Source organism: Molothrus ater, chromosome 6 (genome assembly GCF_012460135.2).
Source record: "Molothrus ater isolate BHLD 08-10-18 breed brown headed cowbird chromosome 6, BPBGC_Mater_1.1, whole genome shotgun sequence".
Lineage (NCBI taxonomy): Eukaryota > Metazoa > Chordata > Aves > Passeriformes > Icteridae > Molothrus > Molothrus ater.
In genome coordinates, this window is record NC_050483.2 from 3545761 (window position 1) to 3563739 (window position 17979).

The 17979-nt window shown below is 39.0% G+C and overlaps 1 protein-coding gene across 3 annotated transcripts in view; it reads right to left on the reverse strand.

Moving 5' to 3' along the window:
* SYT9 (synaptotagmin 9) overlaps positions 1–17979 on the reverse strand; it is a 69148-nt gene that overhangs the window by 34433 nt on the left and 16736 nt on the right. For all 3 annotated transcript variants that reach the window (XM_036383798.2, XM_036383797.2, XM_036383799.2), the window contains exon 2: positions 2452–2803. In XM_036383798.2, coding sequence (XP_036239691.1) covers positions 2452–2803 — 352 coding nt within the window. The remainder of the gene's footprint in view (positions 1–2451; positions 2804–17979) is intronic.

Below are 17979 nucleotides of genomic sequence, written 5' to 3' on the forward strand. Positions count from 1 at the left end.
CTGTTTACCCAAGCTTACAGCAGGAACAGCCTCTTATGTGCTATCCTAATTTTTTTTCTCTTGTTGCATAATAAATACATAATCTTATAGCTCTACATTAGTCAATTCCAGGATAAAATATTATCATGTCACCAAAGAAAAAAAAATTCAACCCTTAAGCTCTTCATGGCAGTGAGAGGCACAGAATATCCTGCGAAGGAATAAAAAGAAGAGGCTAGCAAAGAGCCACTGGGCTAGTGCTGTACCTTCTCCAGCTGAAGTGCATCTGCTTTGACTCAGATATTTACTGGCTCTTCACATGCTGATCCTTATTCTTGCTGTATGAAACATAATCCTTTTTTCACCTGCCCCTGCACACACTCTCAGCTTCCCCTTTTCCTCTTCCCTCGTGCACTGGTTTTCCAGTTCCCCTGGAGACTTCACTGGCTTGTGTTCAGTCACTCTTCTCCCCAAAGTCATGATTGTGGCTAAAATCTATGAGTTTTTTAATCCTATTTCTAACTCTTGCAAGAGTTTCATTAGCTTGCCCTACTTTTCTTTGGAAAAATCTTTGAGGAGATATTACTGAATGTTCAGCACCAGTGCTAAGTGCAAATGAATATGCTTTACAAGCTAAATCTAGGCTGTACTGGTGCTTTTAAAGGATGCAGGGCTCTGTGTTATCCAGCTCCTGAGGGAAAAGCACCAATGAGACAGTAGTTGTGATGTCTTAGCATTTTGGCTTTTATATTTTTCATATATTTGTAATCCTCCAATTCTTTAGTGTGTAACTCTAAACTCCATATAAAGTGTTAGCTACTGTTGTCCCAGTTTGACCAGGCAGAACAATTCTTCTCCAGGCCTGGGAATCAAGGCCACATCACTGCCTCAGGCCCCAAGAGATGTAAAAAAAAAGTGAGTTGGGGGCAGCAAACTGGGGGTAAATGACTTCATTACCTGAAGCTGTAATTGGAAGATTAACCTCCAATATGCAAATGGACCAAACTTATAAAAGTATGAAAACCTGTGACCCGTCATCCATTTTGGGTATAGTCCCTGAGGGGGGCTTTGTCTGCCAAAAATATACCTGAAGGCCTTTCAATAAATACAAATGCATTTTATTCCCTTAATTTTGTCTGGCCTCTGTTTTTAGGTAGTCCCATAAAGGCACCAGCTGTGAGAAGACTGGAACAGGATTATGATCTGGTCTCTTCGACCTACGAAGTTTGTTGGGAAGGATGAAAGTTTGACAAGGAAGTCTCACAGATATGTATGCCTAGCAGAAAGATTTTTAAATGTGGAGTCTGATGAAGGAATAGAGATGGAAGAGCAAGTTTTGATATAGAAGAAAAGAATTGCTGAGCCAGTATTACTGGATAACCAAGGAGGCAAAGGGTGTGTTAGTTAGAAGGGTTTTTATGGCTTAGAGCAAAGGATAAACCCACCCCAAACAAGAAGATGTTTTTTACCAAGCAGAAAGATAGCACAGGCAAACAAGCCTGCTGATGTGGCAAGTAGAAAAAAGGTCTCAGAATTTTCCACTGCAAGAAAACTGAAAACCAACTTCTAGCTTAAACTGTAATGTACTGACTGTTGGTGATTGGAGAATAGTAACATGAATATGGTAATTATAGTAGTTATGATAGGCTATAGATAAAAATTAAGGTGTAAATTGGTTCTACTTTATTAAGATGCTCAGCAAAGGAAAATATATAATGCAATGTAACCAAAACCAAAGGGTCTCCAGGCCTACCTGCAGCTGGAGCTGACAGCTGTAGGAACAGCTCTGTCACCCACGACCCTGGTCTGCTGTAACCTCTTGGATGGAATAAACTGCATTTTGGAGAGCTGCCTGGAGTCCCACATCCCTCATTTCAGCTCTTGCAGAGGTTTGTGCCCCTCAGTGAAAAACTTCTGTGTATATATATTTTTTTATATATATATATATATACGTATGTCGCAGACATCTTTTATGAAAAATCCTTTCTTTAGGATTTTTCCTCTTGAGAAGCTGAGAGGCCTCAAGAACAAAATGCAAACATTGACTATCTGCTGCTGTGGAATGCAACAAGTAAATTTTGATTGCCTCATGTTAGATGTTTCTAATTAATAGCCAATCACAGCCCAACTAGCTCAGACAGAGAGTCTGAGACAGAGCCTTTGTTATCATTCTTTCTTATACTATTCTTAGCTAGCTTTCTGAAGAAATCTTTTCTTCTATTCTTTTAGTATAGTTTTAATGTAATATATATCATAAAATAATGAATCAAGCCTTCTGAAACATGGAGTCAGATCCTTGTCTCTTCCCTCATCCTAAGACCCCTGTGAACAGCATCACATACATATAAAAAAAAAATTTTATGTATATTTTTAAAGGAACGTGGCAAGAAAATTAAACCCTTTTTCGATCAGCGTGTGCCGTGCTTTTTGGGCTGCATTCACGAATAACAGAGACAAATGGCAGCTACTGACCGGGCAGACGAGGTGGGCTCGGTGGTCTGGCGCTGCATCCGCACGTTGGGCACGCAGTTCTCCTTGTCTCCCGCCTGGGTGTCCAGGGGCAGGTCCGGGGAGGTGTGGCTGATCTTCATGGAGGCCTCGGGGAAGGCGGCGGGCTGCCCCAGGTACTCCTCACTGTAGTCGCGCTCATTGGCCTCCGCGCCCGCGTAGTGCAGCGGCTCCTGCTTGCTATCCTTGTTCCCGAAGGGCAAACCTCGCTCCCGCCACGGGATCCAGCACAGCTTCCAGGACACGAACAGGGACACGCCGAACAGAGCCAGGCCACAGGCAGTGACAACCAGGGACAGCAGGCTTATGGAGATATCTGCAAACGAGAGAAGGGCGTCCCTGTCACGCCTCGGCACTCCGTGTCTCCAGAGCGCCAACACGGCGCCCAACGCCTCTGGGCTGCAAACTTTCTTTCTAATTTCTAATTCTTTCCCCCAAACAGCTTGGAATTCAGTAGAAGACTGTCACTATAGGACACGAAATAACACGACGCGGCCACGCAGCTTTCTCAAGGTGAAAAGAGAATTTTTAATTTCTGACTCTCTTGGAGTTTAGTTGTTAATTGCAGCCCTGAGACATGTGAAAGGTCTCTGTTTCGGCCCGCACGAATGAAGAACGAGTCAGAGCTCTTCAGTTTTCTGTCTTGAAGTTGTTTGTTAATTCTTATCTATAAAATTTTCTTTCTGCCCAGCCAAAATCTGCTCAGCAGGGCAGCCAGAGGCACTCTGACCGCCCCCAGGGCAGTGTTGTCTTTTTATACTACAAACTACGTATATCATATTTACAATTACTTTCCAATACCTATCACCTATGTTAGACAGTGCACTTCTATTCTAAACCAATTCCAAAGTGCCAACATCACAGCAGAAAATGGAGACCAAGAAGAAGAAGAAAGGCTAGACACACCCAGATTCCTCCATCTTGTCACCAAAACCCCCCATACCAAAAATCCTAAAATCTACATTTTCACCCTGTGATAATTTTATTATTATACTATTCAAACTTTTGTGACTTTCAGGTCCTCATACAAAGCTAGTAATTTAATTTGCTCCAGGGGTCATAATCAAATCCCCAGGTGTTCTGGGCTGCGTGCCAGGGTCTCTGAGCCCCCCGGCGGGGTCCTCGGCAACTCTGGTCACCCAGAGGGATGTACTGAGTTCTGACATGACTCCAACATTTACAGATTTCTAAAAGTGACAGTGGATTGGAGGGTGACGGTGCCACCTCTCCAATGACACTGGACAAACCAACAGTCTATCGAATTTCTTTTCTCCCATAAAAGAATGCAAAACAATAAGATATTTACATAAAGCAAAATTCTTTTCTCCCATAAAAGGATGCAAAACAATGAGATATTTACATAAAGCGTGTGAGAAAGTTTGTTACAGGAATGTAAACTTCAGAAGGCTTAGAAAAACTTAAAAAATCAGGGCGACATAAGACTTGAACCTAGCTTAAAATTACCCTCCAAAAACTGGGTGGGATGAAAGGTCGTTCTGAATCTGAAAAGGGTTGTTCTCTTGCTCACTCAACTTCCTGTTGATGAAAAAGCTGTGCCTGGAGTACATTTTATCTTTTTGGGTTTTTTTTTTCTTTTCATGTAGGGCATGTCCTCCACCTGTTTTACCAGTTCTTACTAGCTTCTCTTCCAGAGCCTGTATTAGGCTTAAACACCATGAAAATATGCACACAAGCACATCTGTGACATGAATTTTTGAAGTATTTCATTGCTGTATCTTGGTTTATTATTTTAATTCCATTCCATATAATTTTAGACTCATTCCTATATTTGAAAATTATTTTTGACTATCAATGCATGGCTTGCTCTTCGTAATTTAATTAGGATAGCAATATCTCTTCAAAACTGAGGTTTTACTGGATTTTTTTAACTCCAAAGGCTCTTTCTTTTCTTTTTCCAAACTTCTGGTATAAAAAGGAATGTACAGATGAGTTTTCTGTTGTTTTTCCCCACATTTCCAGCATTATACCACTCCATCAACAGAAATAAGTTACTGGGAGTGGGTTTTGCTATGTTTTGCTTTAAGTTGCAGGTTGGGAAAATGACTCAGTGGAACAGCTGTTTTTGTGGTTACAATGTTTTTGAAACGAATCTCTCTGTGGATTACACAATACATCATCCCTTGAACACAATTAGTGAGGATTCTATTTTACTGCCTTAAATTATAAACACAAGCTGATCAAAGCAATTTTTCACACTGTGTGTAGGTTCAGAGTGTCAGGCTGCATCTCTCTAAGCAAACAGCTAGCTTCAATTCTCAAAGGATGGCAGAAGGCTGAAATGTACTGCTTCTACTAAGACAATTATTTAAAAATGACAATTCAGATGAAACAGCCCCAGTCCATTCCAAAATAAAAATAACATTTTTTTTAAAAAAGTAGAAAAGTCAATACCTTCTGCCCCTGCTGTGAGTCTCATTCTCACCAGCCAGACAGATTTAATTTCCACAGTGGGGGGAGTGACACTGCAATCCATTTCACACAGGAGCTGTCCAGTTTATTTTGCATGCTGCAAACCAATTTCAAACAATTTTAGCCAGCATGGCCCTTTCTGTCCTTCTCCCAGTCATATCAAGACAAAGCTCATTAAGAGTGGGGACAGCACAGCAGCTGCTTGGAACTACAGCAGAGAGTTTTTTCAGAGCTAAAATTAATTAAAGAAATTCCTCCCGTGCATAAAAGGGAATTTGGGAGAGTGGAATGGCAGTTCTTAATAATTTTTGAATATTTATTGGCAAACAAATCTGGCAGTGGAGGCAGAGCACAACCACTTTTTGATTAAAAAGCTGACGATCAAGGATGAAGAAGTGAAAGAGGGTCTTTAGAATAAAGTAATTTGTCTTGGATTCCCTGGTGAAGAAGCAAGAAATACATGAGAGGTCTGCAAAAAGGCCATTTATTTCAAAGAACTGATTCAAGTAAATGACCCAGCATTGAAAGAAATGAGACATTTGGAGTTATCAGAAGCAGCCAGAAGATTACAAGGTGAGAACAGAAGACTGCCCAATGATAAGGGTGTGTGGAAGGTGAAGAACGATTTGAAAAGTAGACCAGCAGTCCCCTACCCTACCTTGAAGATGACTTTAGCAGAGGAAGTTTTCTAGAGAACAGACACTGTGAGAAGAAACACATGGGGGCAACATGAACTGGTTTTCATTTGGAGAATCTGGGGGGCTTTAATAACATCTATAACACCATCATCTCACAGCTTGCTTGCAGAGAAGCTGGGCAGTAAGCAGTGCAGGTCACAGCAGAGAGGGGAGTGTTTATCCATCATCTTGGTTTTACTTCTCCTGGCTCCTTTGTGTCAGGAAGAAGTTTTTGTATGAAATTTTTGTTTCTGTGTGTGGAAAAGAGACCATCACGTATCCTTCTTGCTTCTGTGGAAGACAGCAGACTAAAGGGTTGTGCTCTAAGCTTTTCCCTTTCATCAGACAGTAATTTTCACATCCTGTGTGCCTGGCAGGCAATTTTCAACAACAGTGCAGATCCATGGTGAACATCTGAGGTGAGCACAGTCCCACGTGAAGAGATTTTTGGCTGCATCCCTGAGCTGCTTTGCTATTAGCTACTTGTACTGCTCCATACTGTATTTTCTGCGTAATTTTTACTCCATCTCTCCAGATGTCTCAGTTTTTCTAAGCCTGTTTATCTGTATTCTCCTGTGGTAGCAGTACAGTGATCTCCTCCACTTTGTAACGAGAGCAGGGTAAGTCTTTACTGCTTTGTACTCACAGAAATGAGATCTACAGCACAGAAAGTGTTCCTCAGAAATCCCTCTGTCAATGCCATCAGATGCCAGCCAAGCATCTTGATGCGAATCCAAGTCAAAATTTCATAGTTCTACCTTTGTCATCATGGCTGCACTAAGAGCTGAGGTCCCAAATTCCAGCATGTCAGACTACTTGGATTATAGCATATTGATTATGGCATGTTGCCGCTGGGCAATGTGTTCCCCTCTAGCAAAGGAGGCCTTTGAATAGACAGAAAACAGGAGGACAGGCCCCAGATGAAACATTCTTGAGATTTGGTAGCTGTCTCTAATTCTTTGTCTATTGAGACTGTGACTTCATTGTTAGAGGACTCAGGAGGCGCTGCCACTATTTCCATGCAGCTCCAACAACCAGGAATTCAGCAGTGTCAGGAAGGACAGAGGCTCTCTGAATATCTTACTCAGGGCATTGTCTTACAGATATTCTGATGCAATAATCAATTTTTGACCAGGTTTCTATGTTTCAATCCCTCTTATTCTACTGAATTCCAACTCATTTATCTACTATGCTTATCAGCACAATTTTTTCTGTTTTTCTTAATTTGTTTGTTCTGTTTTGTTGTTGTTTGTTCGGTTTTGGTTTGGTTATTTTTTTTTGGTAGCAATCACAAGGTTAAAAATGATGTGGAAATAGCACGTGAAATTGAGTTTTCTACCTGTGGATTACACCATCAATTGTTACCACAGATTGGAGTGATGAACTTTCTGTCTGTGACAGATTTTATTACAGTCAGTGAGATAAAAAAATCCTCAGCCCTTTTATCAAAAAGACTCAGTTTCATCATTGCTGAATGCTGAATCTTTTTACATTTCTTTAACTTACATTTTAAAGTACATCTGTTACACAGAAAAAAATCCCACTTTTTATGTCAAGGAATGCATGATAGGAATATAAATTGTCTTGTCTTCAGATTCTCCTATTAAAGAGAATCACAGAACCTTTGGGGAAAGGACCCTGCAGATCATTTAGTTCAACACTCTGCCCAAGCAAGGTCACCTCACACAGAATATGCCCAGATGAAATTTCTCCAGAGATTCAGGCCTCCCCAGCCACTGTGGGCAACCTATTCCAATGTCTGAGAGCCACCAAGTAGGTTCATAGCATAATCTCACTTTGCCAGGAATGAAATACTAAGTGGGTAACATTTTTTAGATCACAATAACCAAAATTTCAGTAATGTTGTAAGACATAGCTGCACTTTGCAGTTTATCTAGTAAAAAAGGAAATTAAATTATGCTTCTATTTATATTTCAAAGGGTTTTAGTATAGATCCACTGAACATAAACTTTTATATTGACTTTGAATAAAATCATAGATTGTTCTAGAAGAATTTGAATTGTCTTGAACTTTTACATAGATGGTGCATGAGTGTTATGTAGATAAGATGTGTAATGTGTAAATGTGTAATGATTCCATTCAAATACTGACAGTACTACATTGCAAGCCTGTGACTTGTTTTTTCTGGAATAAATTGTTGTGCTTTACCCTCTAAAACTCCGATGCTGAAAAATCTCACCAAAAAATCAGACAAACAAAACACACAGAAACACGTTTGTCTTTTCATATGTGAAACAAGAATTGAAGTATTTTTTTCCTTCTTGTATTTATTAAGTTACCATTTGGATTGCTAAATTTTATACAAAATAAAATATCTAAATTAGCAAACAATGGGAAAGGTCAATAGCTAATGCAGATCAATTTATGTGTCTAGACATGCAATTGGAGTTGTGGAGTCAAAAAGCACAAATTATGCTGTTTGGATTTGTCTGACTCCAAAAGATTCAAATGAAAGCCAACATATGATAAATAAAAAACAACTGAACGGGCAATTTCTCATCATCCAGGCACAGAGATGACATTTAATCAAAGGAACTGCTGATGAATAATGTAATTATTTAGACAATCAAGTTGTAGGTTGCCTGGATGTGACTGGTGCTCTACCAAATGAACTCCTTTCCCAACAAACTGGCTGTAATTTGGTTTAACTTGAGGTTGAATGAGTTTTACTAGAAATCCTAACTGGGAGAGTTCTTTACACATTCTTATCAAATTACAACAGGCTTTCTTTCCTCTGATGATTTATTTTTATTAAAATGACTATTCTAATATTCCAGAAGTATTGTAATATACAGTTGATCTCTTGGGTGAAGTTGGGTGAAGGCTGGCTGGTGAAACAAACTTTAGCAATTCAAAATCTTTCAATACAGATATTTTTAGTCCGAGAGAAGCAATCTTTCCCTATTTATACCCAACAAATTGCAAAAGGCCTTCAAATAAAATAATGAAGTTAATTTTTTTTCTGAATTATCATATTACTAGAATATAGGATATATTGGGACAGATCAATCTTTGCAAATATGATTCTGTCCAAATTCAGTGGAAATTTCAAGCTGTCATTTCCTGAAGGGGAAAAAAAATTACTCTTTTCATTACTTTTTTGTTGTTTGGGGGGAGGTTTTAAGGAATATGTTTAGAAGTCTGGTTTCTTGAAAAACAAAGAAAACATCAGTGCCTATTTCTGAAATCCTAGCTGTGCTTTTGACAATCTAAATTGTTTTTCTTTTGTGCAAATACATCCATGGAGGGCTAGTAGCCATCATTCAGGTCAGTAGTTGTACAGCAGGAACAACTGGAGGGTTTTTTTTAAACCTAAAACCCCAAGGTTTTAAACCTAAAACTCCAAGTTTTCCATAGGAGAAGTGTTAGGATCAAGTACCTGAAGCAGTTTTAGCCTGACATTGCACTGCAGTTTCCTCTGTGCTTCACAAGTTTTCCTTAATTAACATAACTGGCACTTGTTCAGGATGGAAGGTGTCCCTTGGCGAAGACTCCTGGGACAGAGGAATAATTCCTAGCCAATGTACTCTTCTCTGAAATGCTGTTAATTATCCTTAATACCATGTTTAGAAACTTTCAGTGCAATTCTTTAAAGGAAGGCAGCTGAAAACCAAGGGAATGAATCTCAGACTAAATTCATTTTATAACACATACATGCTCCACCTGTGTCTGACCCTGACATTTATGAGTGTGGACCAACAAACCTGGCCTAAATGAGATCAGTGTCAGGGCTTCACATGGCAGTAACATTCTCCATGCTCTGAAAATGTATTTGTAGCTGAGTCTCACTGGTATTTGAGGCTGTTATTAGCTTTTAGTGATTTTTTTTTTATTCCCTGGTTGTGTGTTCTACATCTTCTAGGTAGGCTTTAGGGTATGTAAAGCTCTTGTGTTGGTTAAGACACTGTTCTAATCCTCTGAGTGGCTTGCATGTCTTTTTATTCCTGAAAAGTGTTACAAATTCCAGTTTATCAGAGTGTGCTTTCTCTTCATCTGCTTTGCTACGGTTACAAATTTGTTTAATGTTTTCTCCAGGTACTGTTTAACATTAACTAAGTCTCATTCATAAATATAATCCTAGGACTTCACCAAGCTAATTGTCAATCAGTTAAAATCTACATAAATTTCATAGCACAATTTCAATATGAAATCAGAGTTACTAAATGGCCTATACAAAATATTCACAATAAATAGGGCAAAAACACTGAAAGATTTGTTTGTGCAGAGTATTCTTCTAGCAGGAATCGCTGTGATACAACTCAAAACTGTCATAAGACTGACATAATAGTTTATTGATAAGGTCAGAAGACTAAAGCTTAAAGCAAAAAAAAAAAAAAACAAAAACAAAACAAATAAACCAACAAAACCTAAAGCAAATTGTTCATGGACATTAAAGAACAAGAAAAAAGTACTCAAAACACAGTAAATTACACCTTTTTTTGTTTTGCAAAAAGGAAGTTTTGCTTATTGAGATGAAAAGTTATGTAAGCAGAATGTCTTGTTTGTAATTCAGCTAAGGTCATTTCATACTCAGATAGTTGATTAATTACAATTGAAATTGTATGTGAACTTGTTCTAAGAAGAATTTATTACTGTTTGCACAGTAGATCTCTAATATATTTAGTCTGCATTAATGTGAATATCTTTGACAGCTCAGCTGACACATAATACTGTGCTACAGTTTGTAAGTGACAAAAAAGCCTTCCCTAATCAGACAGCTGGCTATATGAGCAGTGAATTTTAAAGACAGAGTTGAGAGGAGTCGTATGTCCAAGGGCTTCCATTCTTCCCTGCCATCCTGCAGCAGTATCTACTGACAAGGAATGATGTTCCTCTGGTGGAAATGAAATCTTATGTTCCATAAGTGACATGGTCACAAAGTGCAGTAGAAAAAAGAATTTTTCGTGTCTGCAGTAAGATTTTCTCAGGTTCTCATGCCTCATTCTTGATTCTTTTTGATTATTATTGATTTCTCTTTCAGTACACACTTCACACAACTGATAAAATGTGCAAAATTACTGTATACCTGTGGTTTTCTAATGCTGAGTGTAAAAAATTATAAACTGGGGAAAAAATCCATAAATTAAAATATAACAGAAGAGAGGACATCAGTTCTACAAACACCATGTGAGATTTTCAAGTCCTCTGTGTATGGAGATGGCTTTAATGGCTCTATTTTACCCTGTTAGGAAGAATCATGGGGAATGATGCATATGCAGGACAGGAAAAGTAGCTGGAGCAAAGGAACACATAATTTCCTAAAAGCCATTTGGCATTTGAGGCATGCTTGTGTCTTAGCTAAAAGGGAAAGCTGGTGATATTACTAGTGGAAAAGAAATTTTGGGGGTAGACACTCACACTTCAAATGCCTGTGGCCATCAGTCCTGTGAGGTCCTTCACAGTGAGCAGTTGTGCTTTGTAGGACTAAAGTTCCTGTGACTTTTTCTGCTTCTTCTTTGCATGTATTAAATCACAGAATCAGATTATTTATTCCAAGAAAACAATTAATATGATACACTTTCACTTTTCTTTTTCTTTCAGGATCCTTCACAAAGTGAGCAGAGCTGTTAATTAATGTTTTGCAAGTGTTTATCCTGGCTTTTTTTAGGGTATGCAAAGTAGAAGTTCATGCAGTAATTGAAGAATTTAACTTCTCATCTAGTCGAACAAAATGACTAGTCACTTTTGGCAAATGCTGTGTATGCTCCCTCATTAGCAGAATGAAAGGTTTTAATAGTAAAATGAATGATGGAGAATGACTAAAGAATAACCTACGAGAAATTTTCCAGTAGAAATTTTTTTGGACAAACTGCATGTGTTAAAAATTATGGAACCATCAAGATTTGTGACTATTTTAATGACTAAGCCATCTGAGCTCACATTAATCTTGAATATTATGACCCTATGAATAATAAGGAAGAGAAATTTCAATTTATTTCTGCAGTATATAGCCAGCAGCAGGAAGCCCCCAGGTTATGGAAGAGCAAACAGCTCATTTGAACCATGCCAAAAAGCTCCAAGTTCCATTATAGTCCTTGAAAGCCCAGTAAGCTGCAATAATAGTGAAGTGTTTTAGAGTACTAGAGGAAATGACAGAGCAGCATTTCACTTCCCATTTGTATGAAACTGTACAGTAATATCCTCCCAGAAGTGCTCAAAACAACAGCTAGGGAGATCATAAAATCATAGCATGGTTTGGGTTGGAAGGGATCTCAAAGATCATCCCATTCCAGCCCGTCTGCCATGGGCAGGGCCACCTTCCAAAATTTGTGAAATTAAACTAATTCAAAGGACTGGGAGATGTGGACAGAGCACTCTAAAGAGTATGAAGGGCTGTTTGAGCTTCCACAACATTTAAGTTTCACATTAATACCTAAAGACTAAATATACACACACAAATCTATAAGCTGATGAATATGATTAACAGATACTTTCTCAGAGACAAATGGTTAATAGGAGCTGTATTGCTCATACATAGTTCTAGTCAAAATCTGTATTTTTCTTTCAAATTTCCATTTTTTTTCCTACCAGAAGCACTGAATTTAACATACCAGTGGTCTCTATAATCTTATTAAGTCTAGTGGAAACCCTTAGCCTTTCTGATTTGGAATAACCTAAAGAAATATCTATTTTTGAACCTTTCTTAATTTTTAGGTGTACTTGGGTTTTGGGGTTTTTTAAAATAAATATGTAAGAAATAAGACAGTATTACTTTTCTGAACAATTTACATAGACAAGAAGTGCAAGCTTCTCTTTAAAGTCAGATTGCTTGCAATGGAAACGAGGTCAATTATTTCATTAGCTTCCTTTTCAGAATCAACTACTCTAAGCCTACGTTATGGGAGTCTGGCACTACACAGTGGTTCAATATTTACAATACTTGCTCTACATTTAAGGAAGAGCCAAAATTCATTTGCTTTCTCTATACTGGCAGATCATAAAAAGGTTCTCACAAGTGTTGAAACCTCACAAGGGACTTCAAGAAAGTTGCCTGCATAGACTGAGATGGATAAGGAGGAGCTTTATTGCTTGTTGCCATCACAAATCACTAACATCTTAAGCTGATTAAATAGCCTGATTTTTCTTTTAAGAGGGGGTTGCTGGCACAAAGGGAAATAAAGACAGCCTTGAAAGCATTTATCTTTCTCAGATGAGGAGCCAGATGCACTGCAACACTCACATTGACTTCTGTTAAAAATATTTCAGCCACAGTTAATGTATTCTGGGTCTGTTGTTTTTTGTGAACTTAGGGTTCCCACTATATAAAAGGAAGATTTTTGGGCTGATCCATAAGTATTAGGGTGTGATGAAAGCCTTACTGCCAGGGATACTTACTACTAGAAAAGATAATGCATTAATTATGTACCATCAAATCATGTCTATTAAATATTAAGCCCCGAAGGCTTCGGGGTGTGTCCTGCCTGGCTTCGTCTGGCCTCGCTGCTGGACCAAAGGCTGCAGCTGTGGTGTTTTCACCCCAGAGATGCCTTTGGCCGGCTGGGTGCTGCAGCTGGGCACCCAGAACAAATCCAGGCAAAATAGGAACTCAGTTTACCTTTGGTGGAAAAGGTTCAGACGACAGTGAAGAGAAAAGGAGCGGGTTCTGCCGTGTAGCTTAGATCCAGAGTTTATTGTAGCATGGCAGACCTCTGAATGTGGTAACAGCTCCAGCCAGACAGGCAGAGACCGAACCACGGCAGAGACAACAGCAGAGACCCCAACCACATGGTCTCGTGTGCTTTTAAGCCCTGAGGACAGGGGGACAGAGGGACAGGTGAGGGCCAACCAGGTGTGAGCAGGGGAGGGGTCAGGGGATGTGGACCCTAGGACAAACCAATGAGCCCAGACCTGGGGAGGCATCTGCCAATCACTCAACACCCTGCTGGAAGGTGCCAGGCAGGAGGGCACAGGGGGAGGCGGAAAGGTTGGCACACCTGAGGGGGATGGGATAGGTGAGACAGGAAATGGTGGCACACTGCAACACATGTCTACTATGAATTAACTGTAAGAAAAAAATATGGAATATATTTTTTTTCAATTCATACTCCACTGATAGAGAGCAAAAGAAATAGCTTAAGACTTTCAGAATTATGAGTGGGTAATTCTGGAAGTCATAAAATCATAGAATCATTTGGCTTGGAAAAGATCCTTAAGATCAAGTCCAAATGTCTTGTCTGTCAACAGCACTGTCTAAGAGAAAACTGCAGAACAGATATGAAAACAGAAAATCAAGAGAAATCTGAAGTGAAACATCTTACAAATGCAGCAGCTAAAGAACAGAACTTAGAAACAGATTTGATAATATTATCATTCAGACTGCTCTTCTTCTTTTTCATTCCTAGACATGGATTATTTTAAAGCTGAGATGCTCTTGGAAGTCTTCCTAATTCTGGCAAATCTGAATACAGAAAAGAACTTCAACTTGCTTATTTTTGCAAAGCATATACTAAAGAATGTATGCTTTGAGTAAGATTTGAATATATCTGGATTGGTGTTTTCTTGGGTTTAATTGTACAGTCATGCAAGACATTTTATTTAAAAGCAATCTGTAGAAAGAACAAGAAGCAACAATTCTTGTAAACAGAACAATTTCTTATGAACTGAATCATTTCATGTTGTATTTAGTTGTGAATATAAAATTGAAACTGGAAAGCTTGAAGGGTTTTTCTTCTTGTGTTTCTCACTCCACAGTGGGCAGGAGGCATCCAATTCTGCAGCTTTCTCAGAGAACAGAAAACTGAATGTACTGTAGCTCACTGAGGGATGAATTCAGGGCTTTACTGTCTACAGCTGCTGATTTAAGCACTTTGATTGAGCTGTGATAGATTAAAAAAGAGGAAAAAAAAAATCAAGATGATAATAAATCTGAGCCATGCACTTCAGCATCAGTGAAGCAACCATGGGATTGCCTCTTCTCCAACATAAATGTCAGAGTTCACGGATGGGATGCAAAACTTCTGTCAGTGACTCAGGAAGATTAGTGTATTAATATGCCCTTGAATTCCCTAAGTGTATTAATATGCTTTTAAATTTCCTGAGTCAAACTGGGCACCTCTACCTGGAGAAACATGGCCCTGCCACACAGCCAAAGGGGCACACTCAACAAATCACTTACTGGGAAAAGGTCAGGAGCTGCTGAGAACCTGCTGGATTCATGAGGAAAACAAATCTTTAGAAAGAGACAGGTGGGGGACAAGGGACAAAGATGAGACTTGGTATAACCCTACATGCTGTCAATCCTGGTCCCTCTGGTACCTTCCTGTTAACAACACCCATAGCTTTGTACCCATAGAATAATAAACCAGAAATGCCAGAGAACAGTATCAGTAACTAATTCTTTAAGGCTAGAAATTCTGGCAACTATCAAGATGTAGATATTTCAGATTTATGAAAAACAGCCTATTTTTGCCCTTCTGTCTCTATGTAAAACCAGACATTTTCCAACAAATGCAGTCCTGCAGAAGAGCCTGCTGTCCTAGAAGTTAATTTATTTTTCATTCATCTTGACATAAAGGTCAAGATAGTAATGCTTCAGCATTTCAGGGTTTTAAGGCTGATAGTAACTTCACCAAACACATTAGCCTTGCATCTGCCTGGGGGTTTGAAAAGCTGCAAGGGGCCTTGTGGTAGATTTTGCACCTAAGAAAAGCAGGAGGTGTTTTTATTTTAGATATTTAAAATCACTGTGAGCCACAACTCAAGAAACACCAGATACTAAGGTCAGAGAAAGGATCAGATGCTCTTATGCTCATACAAAAAGTCATTTATAGCAATGGCTGCACGTTGAACACTATTTAAGGGTATCAACCATTTTAAAGAAGTGTATTAATTTGATGCATGTAAAAATATCCAGCACTTAAAATATTAATGGTTAATATCTTAAAACTGTCCTGAAAATTTTAATCTATTTCTCTCTATACAATGAACAGGCACACTTCATACACTCCATTTTTCCAACACTGCAGATGGATCCGCACTCATTTACTTGGTGTGTTCAGAGGTTTCCCCTTCTCCTTCTGTTCTTCCCCCTCTCTCCACCCGTCCCCTCTGCCATAAACACTCACACAAGACCATCCCAAGTCTAAGATACATCAGCATGGGTGGAAAGATAAGATTATGAAGTATGTATTAAATACATATAAAATGACCAGTGACATAAGCTTAATAAATGATATTTATTAATATAAGCCTGTAGGGCTTTGGTGGTCTAAAAAATTACTAATGCTGAGTGGGATGGCTGGAGCCACAGGTCCTTGCTCTGTTTTGATGGAGCTGTAAGGAGCTGAGAGAGAAAGCCAAATGCAAGCTTCCCTCCTTGACCTTACAGGGGCTGAGTCTCCCTCCCTGGAGGTGTTTAAAAAGTGTCCATGGCATCTTGGCATTCAGGGCCTGTTTTTTGTGGAATCCCAGTGCTGGTTTAAGAGTTGGACTCAATGATCCTAAAGGGGCTTTTCCACCCTTAAATATTCTATGCTGTGATTCAATGAAGATGTCATCAGTCATCAGTGAGCTCAGAATTACAAAGCTAAACTATCTAAAGCACCTGTGAGATCCCAATTTAAGGACTCATTTAATTACTCTTCAGGAGTGATTAAGAGGAGTTGACACTTTCTTGTCCAAGCCTCCAGACCACCTCTCTGATGCACAGTTACTTCATTAATGTCCATCAATTTACGATATTGACCTCCTGGATTATGACATGAAGGTCCATTTAAAACATTTTTCTCCAGTGCTTTCAAATACCATACTAATAGGAAAAGATATGAAAATTCAGGTTTCTAATTGGAAAGATGTAATTTATAATGTTTTAAAGAGCAATTTTCAAGCTATTTTTTTCAGTCTTTGTTTAAGTTTAGTGACCGCTGCTATACATCTGGGACATAAGCGAAAGCCTTCTGTCCTTATTTAAATAATCAATGAATCTGCTGTTCTTGATAGGGTAATTTTTTTTTTTTTTTTACATCAAGATTTACTCATGAAAGCTGTTAGAAAGCATAAAAATGTGTCGGGACAGACACAGTTAAAACCACTGTGAGTAAAACTGTATCAGTAGAATGTTAATGGAATGTAAACAGCACAGAAATGTGTTCAAAAACCCTAGTGGATATCTGAAGAATTGTTTGTTTTTCTATTCACAATACCAAGTAGACCATAGAACAAAGCTGTTAAATTATGTCAGTGACTAAACTGTTAATCACTAAGTAACTTTTTTTTTTTATAATTGTCAAAGTTACTTAAATGTCTTTTTAGAAACAGGCAAACCAAGACACAGAACGGAAACCCACGACGCAGCACAACTCTCAAGGTGAGCCTTTGGAAAAGAGTGTGGGAAGTTAAAAATGGAACCTTCTCACTCCTCACTGTGAGTCTAGCAGCTTTCCAGTTGCTTTTGGAGAAGCGTGATGCAACTGAAGAGAAGGGAAGCAGGGAGTTTGACAAGCATTGCTCAGCCCACAAGCAAGGTATTGACCACCAGACAGTTGGGATAGCTTTTTCAAATAATCCAGTTAAAAATGAGTTAATCAAATAACTGAGTCCTGAGAAAGCTGCCATTTCTCCAAATGCACCTGCTTTCAGCAGGCACACGGCCAACATGTGAAGGACTGAGAGGATGAACAGATTTTGGAGAAGGAAGGTGATACAGGCAGCTGAAAAGCCACGTCACCAACCCTGCAGAGCAAAAAAAACTCATGCTGAGAATCAGTTCTTAGGTTGTAAAGCAAAAGGATTTCTTCTTTTTTCCAGACTAGATTCTAGGAAGACTGAAATACCATGAATCACTGATATCACTGAATCATGAAGACTGAAATATCATGAATAGAATGGTTTGGGTTTGGAAGGGACCTTAAAAATCATCTACTTCCAAACCATCTGCCAAGGGCAGGGACACTTTCCAACAGACCAGGTTGCTCAGAGCTCCATCCAACCTGGCCTGGGACAATTCCAGGGATGAGTCACCCAAAACTTCTCTGGGCCTCACCACCCTCACAGCAAAGAAGATTTTCCTAATATCTAATCTAAACCCACAACCATTCAGTGTGGAGCCATTTCCCTTTATCCTGTCACCACAGCCCCTTGTGTCCCTCTCCCTCTTTCTTGTGGGCTCCCTTCAGGTACTGGAAGGCCACAATTACGCCACCTTCTCTTTTCTGGGCTGAACAAATCCAATTTTCTCAGCTTTTCCTTTTAGGAGAGATGTTCCACCTCTCTAATCATCTTGTTGGCCTTTGGTTCATATCCTTCCTGTGCAAACTACAAAGCTCCAAATCAGTTAAAATCAACATCTGTAATAAAAACTATGAAACAGGGGTTTTGATAAATGCAGCAATTCTGGAAGATCTAAGCAGAAAATCCAAGGAATGGT